General features: G+C 43.5%; 1 protein-coding gene across 1 annotated transcript in view; it reads left to right on the top strand.

Moving 5' to 3' along the window:
• Nucleotides 1-16,647, top strand: part of RND2 (Rho family GTPase 2) — a 239,358-nt gene that overhangs the window by 201,132 nt on the left and 21,579 nt on the right. Inside the window, exon 4 of the mRNA XM_086924049.1 lies at nt 4,672-4,806. Within this exon, the coding sequence (XP_086780175.1) occupies nt 4,672-4,806 (135 nt within the window). The remainder of the gene's footprint in view (nt 1-4,671; nt 4,807-16,647) is intronic.

Below are 16,647 nucleotides of genomic sequence, written 5' to 3'. Positions count from 1 at the left end.
GGATCCTTTTTCTACACTTTTTATAGCTTTTATTCTGTTTTTAGATAAATTATTGTGTATTTGGATGGACTAACTTGATGATGAATTCTTTTGCTGTGTTTTTTATTATTATTTTTTTCATGTTTCGCAATTTAAGAAATCGCAATTTTTTGCGATTTCTCAAATGCTATGCATGATTAATTTTATTTTGCGAATTCGCAATTTTTAAGGGAAAAAAATTGCGAAAAGTTTCAAAAATGCAAAAAAATGCATTTTTAAAACTTACATGTTACACACACACATGCCCTTGGGACATGTGTGTGAGTAAAATGTACTTACATGACATTCCAGGGGTGCAGGGGGGGTCCTCTGGACCTTTGGACCCCCCCCTGCACCCTTGAAATTGCATTCTCATTTTGCGATTCCTTAATTGCGAATTCGCAAAATGAGAATGCCTTCCCATTGATTCCTATGGGCCTCTAGGCCCATAGGAATCAATGTAAAGCGATTCCTTATTTGCGATTCGCAATTACGGAATCGCAAATAAGGAAAATTAGGAAATCGCAAAAACTTTTGCGATTTTTTGATGCATAGCAATTTGCGATTCCTAAATTGCGATTCCTTAATTTTCGCAATTTAGGAATCGCAAATTCCTACAATGATGCATGTGGGCCTTAGGCTTCCATTAGGTCACCTAAGAATCGGGTGACTTGGACTCAGCATGACCCTAGCAGTTAGGTGACCTGTCTCCACTGGCAGCCCTGGGAGTCACAGATGGGGCAGCAGAGTAAAGCTAGGACCAATTTGGAATTAATGCACATGTTTACCAAGTGGATCCCCACTGTTAGAAAACACAACATGACCTGGAACGGACACAGAGGAAATGGGATCAAGTTGATCCAGATCTTAAACAAATGCTCAGAAACGCATTTCAAGCACAATGCCTTCAAATATAGGCTTCTTTGTGGTCGATGTAAACTGCAAATAGTTTTACAACAAAGCCCTGTGTGGCACTTTGAAATGAAACTCATTTCTGTGTACCCGCTTCCTCAGGATTGGGCAGGAGGTGTAAGTCCATCAGTCCTCTGTAGCACAGCACCACTGCATGTCTGCAGAGTGATCACTGGTTGTTACACGAAGCAAGAACACGACAGTAAAAAAATATCCATCTCTCCATGAGGCAGTGGGAGAAGAATAAAATGATTGGGAAATACTTATTTATAAAAGTATTTCTTGCAAATAGGAATTACGGTGGAAGAGGTTAGTCTGCTTCGAAGCACTTCAATGTTATTTATGTTTCCTGGTGCACAAGGATATAGATTGTTTTGGAGAGGATTGCATGATGTAATGCAGTGGGTGGGAAAGTATTACAACTTGAATCTCTGACATATCAGCCAAAGACCACATCCAATATATCTAAGGTGACAGGATGTGGTGCAGCGACCAGACCTGTCGACTCAGGTTCCCGGGATCAGGGTTTGAGTATCGGCATTGGTGCACCATCCTGTGATTCTGGGCAAATCACGTATTCTCCCCATGCCCCTGAACAGCACCTGGATACCCTCATGAGTGATAAGCAGCACTATATAAGTCTACAAACGTTTATCTTTTGTAAGATTCTGACCATGCACATAGACACCACTTCCAACAAAATTCTGACATTCAAGCCTGTTTTTTTTTTTAGAGTGGTAATTTGCGTAGGCCCCATTAGCTCATGCATCAATATCAAAACTTTTGGGTAACTTTGAAGATCATGCAAATGAAGAGTGCAACACTTTTTTTCTCTCCGGCTCTATATCCCACGTCTCAAAGTCAGTGGGTATAAAAATTACCCAACACCATGCCCACTGATGATGGCAGACCGCAGACTTATAAGCGGTTGTTTGTTAAGGGATCCTTCAGCAGTTGAGAAGCAAGGAGAGAGGGAAATGAAGTAAGACTTGAACGAGGGGTATTCTGCAGGACAGGTCAGGCCTGGGGCTGTTCTCCTAATAACTGTCCGTTATCAGTAATCGCGCTTGCAAAAGCTGCATGGATTCAAGTCGAGCACCATTCTAGAAAATGTACAGTAGTCCCCAGGAGATGCCCTCGTCTGATTACAGTGCGGAAATGTGCCTCTGAGATACAACATCCATTGCATTGCCCGACCTACCTGCTTGCAAAGTTCCTTCTCATCTGTCTTGTGGATAAAGCAATTGGAATGGTGACAGTGAAGTCGGCATGAATGATTGCGGATGGGTCTTAAACTGCAGATCAAATGAGACAGAACTCAGAGACGAGGCTACTGTGTTATCCTGTCTCAAGGCTGCCCAGCATAGATCCAGGAGGGTCACATCAATGCCAGATTTTCGGGATGACCACTAACAACGTAAACGATTTTCATTTAGATTCATTGTACATATTGTGTTATCGTTTGTGGAAAGCCTGAACATCTAGCACGGTTCCAGTCCTCCTGGACATACACTTGAGACGATCATCTAGCTATCAACTCGACTTTTCTCCTAATCCAGTCTCCCATTTGTGTGCTTCTTCCCTCTTTTCTCCATCTGCTTCCATTGGTGACCTTGGCATCACCTTCAAAAAGGTTTACCTCGTGGATCCTTGCAAGACGAGGGTTCCTTGTAAAAAACGTTTAATATGGTACTTTATTCGGGGTTCATTTGAAGCAAACGAAGACTGCAACTTCCATAATGCAATGGTGTGAGATTAAATCCCAGGGCACTTTCTCTTCATTTTGCTATGGTGGAATATTTTCTCTTAATCCATGCATCTCTCTCCTTTCTGCTTTTCAACCCCGCAACTCTTCCAAAGTCCATGTGTCTGCCTCTCTTCCCTTGGGAGGCTCTCCTACTGGTACTGGTACACCCAAAGCCTTTACCCACCGTTGTGCTCCAGCACCTCTGTTTAGGGATACTACAGTGCTGAGTGGTGTAAACAGTGCTCTGACAAAAACATCATGGATAAAAGTAGCTAAACCGGCATCAAGTCCTGAGAGGTTCTGCTCTCCTAGGGGGGAAATGATGTGAAACAGGATGACATAACTCGATAAATGTAAACCTACAGCGCATTTCTTCATACCATTGGCAGCTTTAGTGTTTCGAGGAAGGAGAGGGAAACTAAGGGGGAGATTTAATAAGATTTTGCACTGTGATTGTGTCACAGAAGTGACCCAAAACAACGCAAAATGTTCTTTGCTTAATTAACTTTCCAGCGCTAAAGAAGTGCATTACGCTGCTTCGCATTACTTAGCGCCATGCGGGCGTATCAAGGGTGGTGCATGTGTGTTCCCATTCAAGCCCCCAAGGTTTCCCACGCTAAACCCAATTTACTAAAAACAGTAGGATTTAGCGTGAGAAATCTGCGCCGTTTTCATCTAGGATGGAAGGAGAAATGCTTTCATTTCTCCTTCCTTTTAAGACTTTGCATAATATTTTGTACAGAAAGGGTATCCTTCCTTTATAAAACCTATGCTAGACTTATGCACACACCCTGGCGCTAAGGTGTGTGAATGGCGCTAGGCAGCTGAAATCAGCGCCAGCATAAGGGAAAGGGGAGGAGAGAGCCATACATTTAAAAAGATGGCGCTCTCCTGCTTCCTCCCTGTCATGCAAAGCAGCGCAGCCTTTTGCGGCCTGCGCTGCGTTGCGTGGAGATTTTGTAAATCTCCCCCTTGGTCTGTTAAACAAGAAGAATTATTGACTTCTAGCTGCATTTTGGAAATGTTACAGGGTGTTGAACTAATCTACAGGTGTGATGTTCATAATTTTCATTAAAATTACTTGGTATTAAGTGATCTACATTTGGGCAGTCAACTGTGTGAAACATGTATGCAGGTTATCCCTTGCATAAAAGCCACGCAAAAGCCTCCCTCCATGAATTTATTATTGAGTGCTTTTTTCACACGATGAAAGTTGCTTATGCAGCCCATACAAACATGCAACACATCCAGTTTCACAGATCTTGCATAACAGTTTCCAGGTAAAGTTTAAGAAAAACAAATATTACGTAAAACACACTAAACCGAATAATTGTTATTTATATGAGATGATGCAGAGTGAACACAAATATGCTGAAGACTACTCCTAATTAAGGGTGAGACAAGTTCCCCAAATTTTCTTTCATGGAATTTTAGAGACCTGCACTTATTTTTCCTCATCAGATTTTGACCCAGGGCAAGTGAGTGAAAACACACACAAGGATAGGAGGAGAAAGATGGTATATTATACGAAAGGGAGACATCAGCAGCCTCCAAGAGTGACATAAAGGGCCAGAGAGTGTCTGGAGGTGGATGTAAAAGGTGGAATCAAGGCTATGCAGGGTTGGCATTTGATCTTCGATAGCCCCGGCTACAGGCTTTTAAACAAAACTTTGATCCCTAGCTCTTATTCATTTACAAACTAGGGACTGAAACTCTGGCTGGAGGGAGAGTGTCCCATTGTCTAGATGCCTGGTGACAGGAAGTGCTACAGCCTTGGTGGTAGGAGTGAATTTAACATGCAAGAGATAGAGCTGAAGTTAGGTTAATTTTCCTATGTGGTAGTTAGTAAACATAAAGTGACCATGTTGAGACTCCTTTTAGGAGAATGTCCGTTCCTATTCTATTCAGTGGCTGCCACCATGACTGTGGTTTACATGCACCTTTAGGATGCAGGACCAAATGAAACTAACCAGTCTGTCTTCTATTTCTTTCAGTGGCAAGGCGAGACGCAGGAGTTCTGCCCCAACGCAAAGGTGGTGCTGGTTGGATGTAAACTAGACATGAGGACAGACGTCAGCACTCTCCGGGAGCTCTCCAAACAGAGACTTATACCAGTCACGCACGAACAGGTGGGACTTCTTCTCTTGCCACACATCCCCTCTGTGGTTTGGTGCTGTTGACTTCAAGTTCAATGCGGTGTGATCTGGCATGCTATTGGAATATTCCATACGAAATGATGCGCAGAATAGCATCCTGAAGAGGCTTTAAGTCTTTCTTTAGTGGTTTGTGTCATCAAACACCCCTCTTCTTGGTTACAAGCGTTCAGTGTTTAGTATTGTGTTTAAAACTAATTGTGGTGATGATCAAGTTCTCGTCATTTGTTCATCAAAGAATCATGGTTGTCTCTCATGTCTTTGATTCAGGACATGTCAACATTTTTATTATGAAGGCTATTTTCTTATATTTCGCGTTACATAGATTTTGCAATTATTTTTGCCATTATGTGTATGTACTATATCACTTATAGGTAGATTCATCATTGAAAAATCGGCTGGCAAAGGGCCAGTTTCTGAGAATCTGGCCCTTTGCGAGCACAATTTTTGAATTTGGGATTCATCATCCCAAATGCAAAAATCGGTAATTGCGAATTCGCTAAATTGCGAGGAATTACATTTAAGGAATCTCTATTTGAGATTCCTTAAATGCAATTCATTAACCATTTTTAAATTGAGAAATCGCAATTTCGGGCCGCTATTTACCACGAGGTTAAACCTCGTGGTAAATAGCAAACTCAGAAAAATGCTTTTAAATGCATTTTTCTAAGTTGCATGTTGCACACACACATGTCCTTTGGACATGTGTGTGCGCAACACCAATGTAGATTACATTTCAGGACACCCCTAGCACCCTTGAAATCGCATCCTTATTTGCGATTAGCAAATTGCTAATCGCAAATAAGGAATAACTCCCCAATCAATCCTATGGGCATTAGGCCCATAGGAATGAATGGGGAGTTATTCCTTATTTGCGATTAGCAATTTGCTAATTGCAAATAAGAAATGTGTAGGAATCGCAATTTATTTAGCGATTCCTACATGAATCCCGTTTTGCAAGTCCTTAATAGCGATTCCTTAATAAACGCTATTAAGGACTCGCAAAACGGGACTTTGATGAATCTAGGGGATAGTATTTACTTGCTGGTTCAAGTACATGATGTATCGAGAGACATTTTCTACTCAAGCCAATATCCTGAAGACATCTTGTTTGGCTTTTGCATGCAATATATACTCTCTCGTTCGATTTTAATGGAGATACTGGCCAAGTACATTTAAAAAAATGCATGCCATTTTGTGTAACTTTTGCAAAAATTAAGTGGGTTTCACAAACAAAAATCACTATTCTGTCCACCCTAGCCCTTACACATGAGAGGAAAACACTTCTGTTGTGGGCGACTTGACAGACCTAAGCACTTACACAGAGTAGGCTGCTAAGTGTCCACAAATTCACTTTTTGGTCAGAGTAGGTAGAAAGGTCAATATAAACGCATCTGCACTTGAGTGTAAGCTCTGTGTATGACATAGTCAAACAGCCCTTCTAGTTTATTATAGAGCGTTTTTGATTCTTCCTAATTTTTCCTAATAAATGAACTGAGTAACAGGGAGGTAAAGTGACTTTTCTCCAGATCACGCCATTTGGTAAATTTGGGGACGCTGTTCCAGGATTCTGGTTTCACAGTTCCGCCAGACTGGGCACTGTATTTCAAAATTCTCTCAGATGCACCAAAGGGTAGTCCTCAAAAGTCTTACTGTACAGGCCCAGCTTAAAGCGGTGTGTTTGGAACCGCCTAGGAATTTAGATTTGTGCTGCATTGCATTTCTTTATAATTCACCATTTGTTAAAACCTTCCTACAGTGCCTACTCAACCCCCCACAGCCTCCAAGCGGGTATTGGAATATGTTTCTGTAGCACAATAATACGGAGGAAGTTGGCACAGTATTGCAGTTTAGCAGAAGTCCTGTTTACTGAGAGCAAAGTCAACCTGTTTTTTCCGGCTGTTCAATGTCCTTGAGGGGATTCTTTGGAGTCAAGCTACTGCAGAACGAGAAAATACAGGCTCTGACCAGAAGTGTTGGCAGCCACGAAGACCTCGCAACGCTGGACCATTGCATATGCAGAACCATTGATCCCATGCATCAGAAAGTTGTGCTGGGCACTTTCTGGAACTCTGGTCCCTCTCTTATCGAAATTAAAGTTTCTAAGGGAATTTAGTATCCTATCCGCAATATAAAGCTACGAAAGAGGAAAAACAAGAAACACAAGGTATTTTTACACTTGAGTGTTAAAAACTTTGTTTAATTTAAAGACACACTATGTAAAATATGCAATAATTCCTCCTCGTTTAAATGGAGATAACTTATTAGATTTCAAGAGAAGTTCCACAAAACATTTTTTTTTCACAAAACCCAGAATTATCCAGTCTTTTTTTCCAATGTAACTTCTATCCTTTTTTTCAATTTTAACTGCATACATTTAACCACCGCCTCCCCTTCTTTCCCTGTCTTTTGTGTTCTCTAACATATTTCATTTGCCTATGTTACTCCGTTGGGCACATACATAAAGTAACAAAACTGAATATTTTGGATGAAATTTCACCTTTGAGTGACTTCTTAGCTGGTGGCAGAGCAGATTTATGTTTACTGCAAATAGTATGTAGGGAAAGTTGTAGAATTCCCTGACTGATCCTCAGAAATATCAGGTCTTCCTCATAGCAAGCCACAACCCCAGGCGATCCAGTGATGTAACAGACTCTCTCCCAACCCTACTGGAATATCACATTTCTACACCAATCAACCACTGATTAAAGATGATCTCCACCATGAGTTAATAAAAAATAAAAAAAGGTACAAAAGACTGAAGGAAACCAAATGCTCTGTGTTGAGGGAGGGCGAGGATAGTACAGGTTTCACATGGAAACATTGGTGTGCTAAAAAAATGTAAACCCGTGTCTATGCACACAAACTAAATCCCAGCAGGCAGGAATGCATACCACCAAATGTGGGACACCTAATCCCTTCACAATAAAAGTCAAACCCTGCCCCATACACGTTGAATATTCTTAAAGGTCATGTGGAAAATTTTACATTTACCTTATAAAGCCGAAGGCCCTGTACTGTCGGAAATAGTGGTGATGAAATGTCAAGGCAGCGAGATGTCGCTTTCTGGTCTGATATATTTTTGTCACATGAAAAAAAGGAGAAAGAAAAGAAAAATTGAATTTTCTGTCCGCTACCGGAAGCCTAGCGGAATGATTATGCGCTTTGCACTATTACATGCTTGCAAGAAGGTTCAGTGTGTTCGCACCAGCATGCTCCTCTAGCAAGTTAAAGAGCCAATTCTACTGGATTGTCTGGCCAATGCATCTGATACCTGTCCGCTTATTACCCACCTGCTGCACTTAGCGCAAGTGCTTCATATATTCAGCATCCTCTGTTGAATATTCAGCGCTGGCCGAGCAGCGATTCCAATCATGGCTAAGACTGCGATAAGCAGCGAGGAGTTAAAATTACTTTCTTCTCCCTGCAAGAGATGATTGCTTGAACTTGATTGATCTTGCGTCTAAATTGAGAAAATGGCCGATGAGGCGGGTGGAAAAGACAACTGAGTCAAAGTCAATGGCTTTCGCTCTTCAGGTCTGAATGTGTCCAACACACCAGACCGGAAGAAGGTGTTTAAATGTCATCTGCAAGTGGCAAAATTGTGTTCGCTGTCTCTGCTTTGGTTTAACTTTTTTTTTCTCCTAACGTCTTAACCGCGGCGGCGCTTCCGCCGCGGTGCAGGCGTTCTAAAAGGTGGGTGGGCCTGTGGCGGCCAACGGTCATTTGCAGCACCAGGGAGGGAGTGCTCCCGTCTGCCGTTAGCCAACGGGAGCACGGAAGGGGTTAAAATAAGAAGGCTTCACCTGAGGGCTTGTGAAAATGGGATAAAAAATTCAATGCAGTTGTATAGTCATAGCCACAGGAATGATGAGATTTTGGAACTGTGGCATTTTCTCATAATTGTGGGTATGACATATTTGCAACAAAAAAAAGTTACAAAAAATGGAGTATGTAGTTCCTAAAGAGGCTACAAGTGACTTTGGAAATAAGTGCAAGTGACTGGCTACCAAGATGGAGGATGGGGAATTCCTCCTTTCGGATTTAGGGCCCTCACACACCCAGCCCGCTGGGTGTCATGCTTCATCATTGGGCATGCTCCTTGTCAGGTCGACGCTGCAATACCGGACGGGCACCCTCAGTGGGGGCTCTTTGGTGGAGATCTTTTATTCTTGCTGTATTGTGAGTGCGTGTAAGGGGCCCTAAAGTGTAGAAGTGTATTGTAATGGTGTCTAAAAAGTGAGTTAAAACAGGGAGAGGGAGGATAAGGGCAACTAATTTAATAATCCTGTCTCCCACCCTGATTAAAAGGAGTGATGGCGACTGCCTATAGTAATGTTATAGGCAGCTGGTCAGTGTGTCATGAGGTCAACATGTTTCTTGCCTAGCTTGTCCCCTAGAGGATCAGGCGGCAATTCTTCAGGACGTACAAATAAAAGTTAAAATCTACACTGCATGGCTGATAATGAGGTGTAATAACCTAGATATTACCAGTGTGGTGGCACCAGTGGTGTGTGGTGTCCGTAGGTGCGGTAGTCAATCTAAGAATAGAAGAGCACAAAAATAAAAACAAAACAGTCACTTAAAACATGACTAATCCTAATAGGATTGTCTCATCGCCAAGTATGTCAGCAGTATCCATAAATGTTGCCAAACAATGTAATGCTAATTTGATATGGAATAGTTCAAGCAATGCAGTGCAGTGATGGCGTATAATTACAGAGCATGTGGCACATTAAAAACCAAAACAGTAATGTGGCAGAAGAGCATCAGAAAAACAGGCAGGTGGACGCTTGTCACAATACGTTTAAGATGCAGCCACTCACCTATGTTTTATACAAGACTAGCCCCATCGGGTGGCAGCATCAAGTAGACACGTTCATCCAGCATGTGTCCTAAAAAGAGGAGAGGGGTGTGGGGAGTGGGGGGTGGGGGGGTTCCGTTGGGAGGGTAGTGCAAAAGGACCACAAGTTAATGAATGCATTCAAATAACAGACTGAGATGCGGTGGACCCAGGGCTCCTCATTGAGTCCCCTCCTATTTAACATTTATTTTTCACACCTTGCTGAAATCATCGCCCAAACTGGAATAAAGGCCACTTCCTACGCAGATGATATTCAACTCTTATTCACGTTCAATAGCACCACCGATTCCACCTTTGTCGCACTAAAAAACTGCCTGCGTACCATCGCCCAATGGATGGACAATAATTTCCTCTGGCTTAACGCCGGGAAAACGGAGGTACTATTCTTTCACCAGCCATCCCCTATGGATCCCAACATCTGGTGGCCTTTTGATTTGAGTGCCCCTCCCCAGCCCAAAGAATCGGTGAAAAATCTAGGGGTTAGATGGGATTCCAACCTATCTTTCCAACAGCAAATCCATACGGTCTCTGCAGCATGCTTTGCCAAAATAAGGATGGTGAGAAAATTCATAAATTTCCTACCCAACAACACGAGGAAGACCATAGTCCAGGCATTGATCACCTCGCACCTGGACTACACAATGGCCTATACACTGGACTGTCTGCAGGACTATGCCACTGACTCCAGACAGTCCAAAATGCTGCAGTACGGCTGGTTAGTGGCATTCCCCTACGTGAGCACATCACGCCCCACCGCCGTAGACTACATTGGCTGTCAATACAACAAAGGGCAGAATTCAAAGCATTAGTACTGGCACATCGTGCAATTAGGGGCAAGGGCTCTGCCTACCTCTCTGCCTGCCTCTCCCCCTACAGTACTTCCAGGCCCATTCGCTCCTCTTCAAAAATCCTGCTCACCACTCCCAGGTTCAAAAAAACCCGCTCAGGCGGAAAAATCTTTCAAGTATGTGCCTCTGCCCTTTGGAATAAGCTCCCAATCTCCATCCGAATGATCCAGGAAGAACTCCCCTTTCAGAAAGCCTTAAAAACCTTCCTGTTCTACTAACCCCCTATCTATAAAAACATTTAAATCAGCTTAAGATCGCACAGGAGCGCTGGGACACCCCGTTGGGGTAGCTGTGCGCTATACAAGACACACTAAATAAAGAAATAAATAAATAAGTAATAGCATTAGCGGTGCAATACACCTGTGAACCGTGGATCGTACTGTATACTGTCCCAAGGCAGCACACCCCGGTCTAGATGTTTGTAGGTCGGCGCACAGACGTGTTCCGGGCGGTACGGGATCCAAAAAGGGGATCTAGCAATCCGCTAAAGCCCAACAACCCGGCGCCATGTCTTTCAGTAAGTAGGACGGCCGGAGCCCACACCCTCCAGTGGTACGTTGCTAGTTCGCTAAAACTTAGGGAACATTAACGTAGTCAGCGCGATGTCTGCTGCTAAATATCTGAAGCGTTGGTGGGTCTTTTACCTTGGTAGCTGCAATGAAGTGGTCAGTACTCACAGTAACTCGCACCCACTCGGCGGAGGACCTAACCTGTATTGCCGGTTCCGGGAAGGTAACTAGCCAGCCCGGTTCCTGCTGGTGTTATTCCTGGAAATGGTGCGCAGCGAAGAGTGTCAGCGTTGAGGCGCGGGAGCTGGAGTGCTAGCCAACTGGCTTCAGTAGGAGTGTGAGTGGCGGCCATGATGAGGGGGGAGGAAGCTTGTAGAAGGGGGCGCCATCTTAGAGTGATATTTAAGAAGTATGCTAGCACACCTAGTAAGGATGCATGACAGGGATGAGATCTCGGTTAGTGTTGAGAACGGCACTGGTTGTCCAGGATGTGGAATGTAAGCTAGTGATCTAATATTATTAGAAGATTATTTCCTGTTGTGCATTTGTCGTTTGCTATAATGATATGCCATGCTCGTAGCAGTCGACTGACTAATTAAAAGTGAGTCCCTCTGCGAAGACATACGCTTAGGAGTAGCAATGTTAAAAAACGAAATACCGTGGCCTGATAAAGTCTTAGCATATCTGAGGCTATGTGGGGAGGTTAACTAATTAAAAGTGAGTCCCTGTGAGGAGGGATGTTTAATGGACTCAAAATGAGTGGCGCCAAATGCCACAGGAAGTCTAGGAGTAAGAAGTGTTTGTGGCTGTCTCTAATCAGGGTTGGTGTCCGCACAGGAGTGGATATGTAAATGACTCCAGTGGAGCTGGACCCTCAGAGGTGTTGCTAAAAAGGTAATAGACAGTGTGCTGATTCTAGCTTAAATGGATCAAACGTTACCAAACATGTGCCAACACTAGTTGTTCAGAAGAATGTCCTTTGTATTGGTTGACTGTTTACCTGTTTGTGATTTATTGCTGGGTCTTAAAGGCTTCCTGAGGTAAAACCTTTGCCCAGACAGTGTTAAAATGGGTAAAAATTACAAAATAACGAAGTGATAGTATAACCAAATATGCTGCATTATGCCACATAATTTGCCTTTTCTCGAGACACAATTTAGTCACCTCTGTTCTCTAATTTGGTCCTCTCCTACTGCATAATTCCAGCGGCCCTGGTTATAATCCAAATTCTCAAGAAAACAGTTTTTTGATGTAATGCAGTGTTTGTTGTTCTCATCAATGTTCATCAATATAAATACCTACACATAGAGTAAAAAATGTCAGTGAAAGACCATCAAGACCTAGATCTTGCTGTAAGTACAGAGGAATGGGGGACAACAAGTCTCGTAGGCCGCACTCGCGAACACCAGCAGCAGAAGTGACCTCAAATGCCCATAGGCGCTGATGACATCACATAACATTACGTGTCCTTTGACACTGGTGAAAAGTATTGGTTTTTTTTATTCGCTCTGTTGAAAACTAGAGTATCTAGCTTGCTAATAACCTGGAATACTGCTAAAGAACAAAAGTTAAAGCATTCTGACTGCAATCAGAGTTGCAAAGGAATCTACAGGGGTTCACAGGACCACTTATGAGCTGAGAGGTCCAATATGTACCAATGAGAGATTGTCTGGTTAACCACTGCATGCATAATATTTTCCACTTAGATTTACTGAATACAAATGTATCTCATGTGGTGATCCTGAAATCGAGCCAAAAGTCATAGATCTGGGTTTTACACCTCTGGTATAGATTACAGTGCTTAATTTGTAAAAGAATGAGTGTTGGTGCCCAAAGCTCAGCTCCACTGGTGCTATTAAAAAGGGGCACACCAAATAGTAGGGATGCATAGCAGTGATTCAGGCCCCTTGAATTCACTACCAGACAGTGCTGCCCTTAATCTCACTTTTACCCGTCCCTATTTTCTCCTGTGGTGCTGGGTTTTCCATTGTTTTTCTTCCTCCTTCTTTTCACTTTGTGTTTTCCACTTTCTTGCTTGTGCTCAGTATCTGATAAGGTAAAATCAGGGGAAACAGCCACTACAATGCGGCCGTTTCCACGCTATACTTAACCACGCATGCTTTACAACGCATGCGTGGTTACCACGTAAAGCTTTTACCACACATTCCTTTACTTCGAAATACGTAGTAAAGGAATGTGCGGTAAAGGTAGAATTAAAAAAGGGGGCTGGGGGGGTTGGGGGGGATTTCCACCCACCCAAAAAAATGTGAGTTTAAAAAAAGAAAGAAAACTCTTACTTTAAAGACACTCATCTGTGCCTCTTGTCCTTCCTGAAATAAGCCTCCCTAACGACGTAATAATGTACGTGAGTCTACGTACTGCCTTTTCACAAAAATAGAAAAAGGACCTCTTAACTTTGAAGAAGGAGAAATCCGTCCATGAAAAACTGAGTTTTTTTGTTTAATATACTAACTTTTAATGATTTTAGGGAACATATGAGGAATTGGGGCAGGGATCGAAAAAAGCATTTACAATGAAAATCCCATTATCATGCATGGCTATACAACGAAAAACGTTGTAAAGGTATGCGTGGTAAAGGCATTTTCGTGGTAAAGCATATTTGTGGTAGTGGCATTCGCGTTGTAACGCATGCGTGGAAAAGGCATGCGTTGCAACGGAATGCGTTGTAACATCATACAACCTAAAATCAGGGCCAGTTCCAAAGTATATGGAGGTTGTGCCAACGCAAAGTCAAGAAGGGATTCATCCAGAGCGAGCACAAACCGGATTGCGTTTGATAACGGCGCACATTTTCTTTTTAGACTTTCGCCTTTGTTCCTTAAGGACCCCATGCATTTTACAAAACTGTATCAAACACAGGCCCTCAATGCACAAATGTGTTTATATGAAGAGGTTTGGAATATGCCTGTTGACTGTGGTGGGGCAAAATATTGGAGAGGGGCAACTTGGAAATAAACGCATTTAAATTGGAGAACGATTATTGCCTGTTTTGAGGATCTTCTGTAGGCCGCACCGTTTTATGCTGCTCTACAATACAAATATGTAGGGCCATATGGTCGGCCATGTCTGCTGACTCCCAACGAGTGGTTCTGTTTAGTCTGCCGCGCAGGAAGTTGAAACCAGAACATCCTGAACTTTCTCTGACCTGCTGCGTTATTAAATCTCTATCTACAGTTTGAAAGCGGAAGAATTCCAGCATTTCGGAGTCTTAAAAGACGCAGCATAAATCAGCGGACACGAGGCACAGCCAGCCGTCAAAAGTTACACCGCCCCCTGGAGAAATAAAGTTTGCTGGCGCGCGGCTGGCCTCGGTATACCTCGCGACCGTCTGGTGCCGCGTTCACCAGCGAGGAGCTATTTTAATATTTCGGCACGTTGTGCTCGATTGCATCTAATTAGCAAGTAGATTTCTGTTTTAATTGCTGCTTCTCCATCATGGAACTATTACGGCGGTAGTCGGTATTGGAGACTGTCTCCGGAGCGTATTAAAACGATTATTAAAATAATAATGGTCCCGTCAAACGATAAACCTCATTGAACGCGGGTAGAATATTCATTGCTTCCGTTTGGCTTTCCTTGCCAAATCATATAACTGAAATGTGCTCTGTGACTAATTAAACACCAGTTGTTCAGCTTTCTTTCAGGGGTATTTTTCGCCCACTCCAAATACAAAATCCATGAACGGTGGTAAAAAATCTGCAATTTTGTTTCATTGAAAACTTCAAATATGCAACCAAAACTCTACCTATTGGGTTTGCTTTAGGTTTCTGAAGATCTATTTAACTTAAACAATGCTCCCAACACAGACCAGGAAGTCACTGTGTAAGTTACGGCAAAATATTCGGGTCTGGAGGCGGGACTTCCTGCTATGAAGTAGGTAGCTGTGCAAGTTTGCATTAATGAAAGCCCACTCCCCTCCTTTTATATCATAAGCGTGTCTGATGTAGGTGGCAGAAATGGTCGTGTACAGCATCCCAGCGCTGAAACGCCATGTTACGTCACTCAGCAAATACCTAACTCTTGAAATAAAAGTTGCACCCATATAAGTATGGGGGATACTCACCTCCATGTTGTTGTTAAGTATAATATTGACCCTAAGAGTGTTCCCTCATCATTAAGCTTTGGCTGACTGTGCATGCTGAGAAATAAATATAGGGTACAAATATCTGGTGCAATGCTCGCAAGCTCTATTCAAAGTCAGGTAACCCCATTCTTCCATTTTGATGTAAGATGCTTTGTGCTCCCAGGGGCCCAGGACTCCCTGATGAATTGTGCAGCTGATGCTAAGCACAGGATGGCAATCTAGCCTAAACATTCTCCAAGGTAACAACAAGATGGAACCTGCAACTATCCGCAGATGAGGGTTGCCCATGGGAGGAGAAATGGACTGTTGGTAAAAAGAGTCCAATAACACATCCCAAGAAAGTTCTAGCATAGCTGGACTTCACAACAACTTGTTGAAGGAGTTGGAATCAACAACAGGGATGCTCCAGAAGGCCTGACTTGGCATATTGCTCTTGAGATTATCACAAAGGAAAGAAAAGCCTATTTTACCAACAGATTAATTCTTGATGGAAACATCAGTCGCTGAAGCTTGCAGATTCAAGTGCCATCCGAAGCACTCGAGTCACCGGGCATTGAGCTGAGATGCAATGAGGCCCTTGATGCTGAGGCCCATGCTCCTCGTCGGGGTTCGTAAACTGCTCTGGCAAAAGGACAAAGCCAGTTTGCTGCCTCTGCAGTGGCACATGTCCGTCAGACCCCCTCTAAACTTGGTACTACTAACAGCCCTCTGTCAACATCTGCCCTAAGAACTAACCCTGCCCTTGGGGAACTCTTCTCCTCACATGCAGACCGCCACCGAGGAGACTGCAAACCCTAGTCTGCTCATGGATGCAACCAGTATGTTAACAGTACCAACACAGCCAACATGGTAAAGTGCCCATTCTACCTTCCATGTCAGATCTCTGCCCCCAACCTAGGGTCAGTTTCCCCCTCAAGGTAACTAACATGCAGAAAGAGCTGACAGCTGTCAATTCACTGCAGCAGGTAATAGGTCATCCTCTCACAAGTGTATGCTCGCATTCAGTGTCTTGTTAAGGCCTCTCTTCTATCCTGTGTACCTACAGGTCACTGGTGTCTCAGCTCAGCCAGCTCTGACGAAGCACGTGTCCTATGCACAGGGCTAAAGACTCCCTACTCGCTTGTCACCTCAGGGCTCACACAAGTGAACCTGAAAGTTGACTGGGAAGGCGCTGCAGAAGACACCTGACATCCCTTCCCTTGGACAAATTCTCCTGTTCCGAAGCCACTGGCAAATGAGCTTCCTTGAGGCTGAAACCTCCTAGGGCTGTCAGAGTGGGGAAGGGATGGTGAGGTTCAACCTTAGGTTGCAGACACCCGTTCTTCCACTCTCACATCTCCAACATCTCAGGGGTGACAGTCCAGGTCTTCCAGTGGGGAAGCACTTCCCACATCAGAGCAGGTATCCGCTGGCCCTTAGGTCCTCCAATTGCACGTGGCAACTGCCTCCTACCCCTTACTTAGATGTTGGGCCTGCACCCTAACCTTAGAG

The sequence above is a fragment of the Lissotriton vulgaris genome, chromosome 5 (genome assembly GCF_964263255.1).
Source record: "Lissotriton vulgaris chromosome 5, aLisVul1.2, whole genome shotgun sequence".
Taxonomy (NCBI): domain Eukaryota; kingdom Metazoa; phylum Chordata; class Amphibia; order Caudata; family Salamandridae; genus Lissotriton; species Lissotriton vulgaris.
Note: the sequence above shows the minus strand (reverse complement) of the source record. Positions and strands in the feature narration are given on the sequence as shown.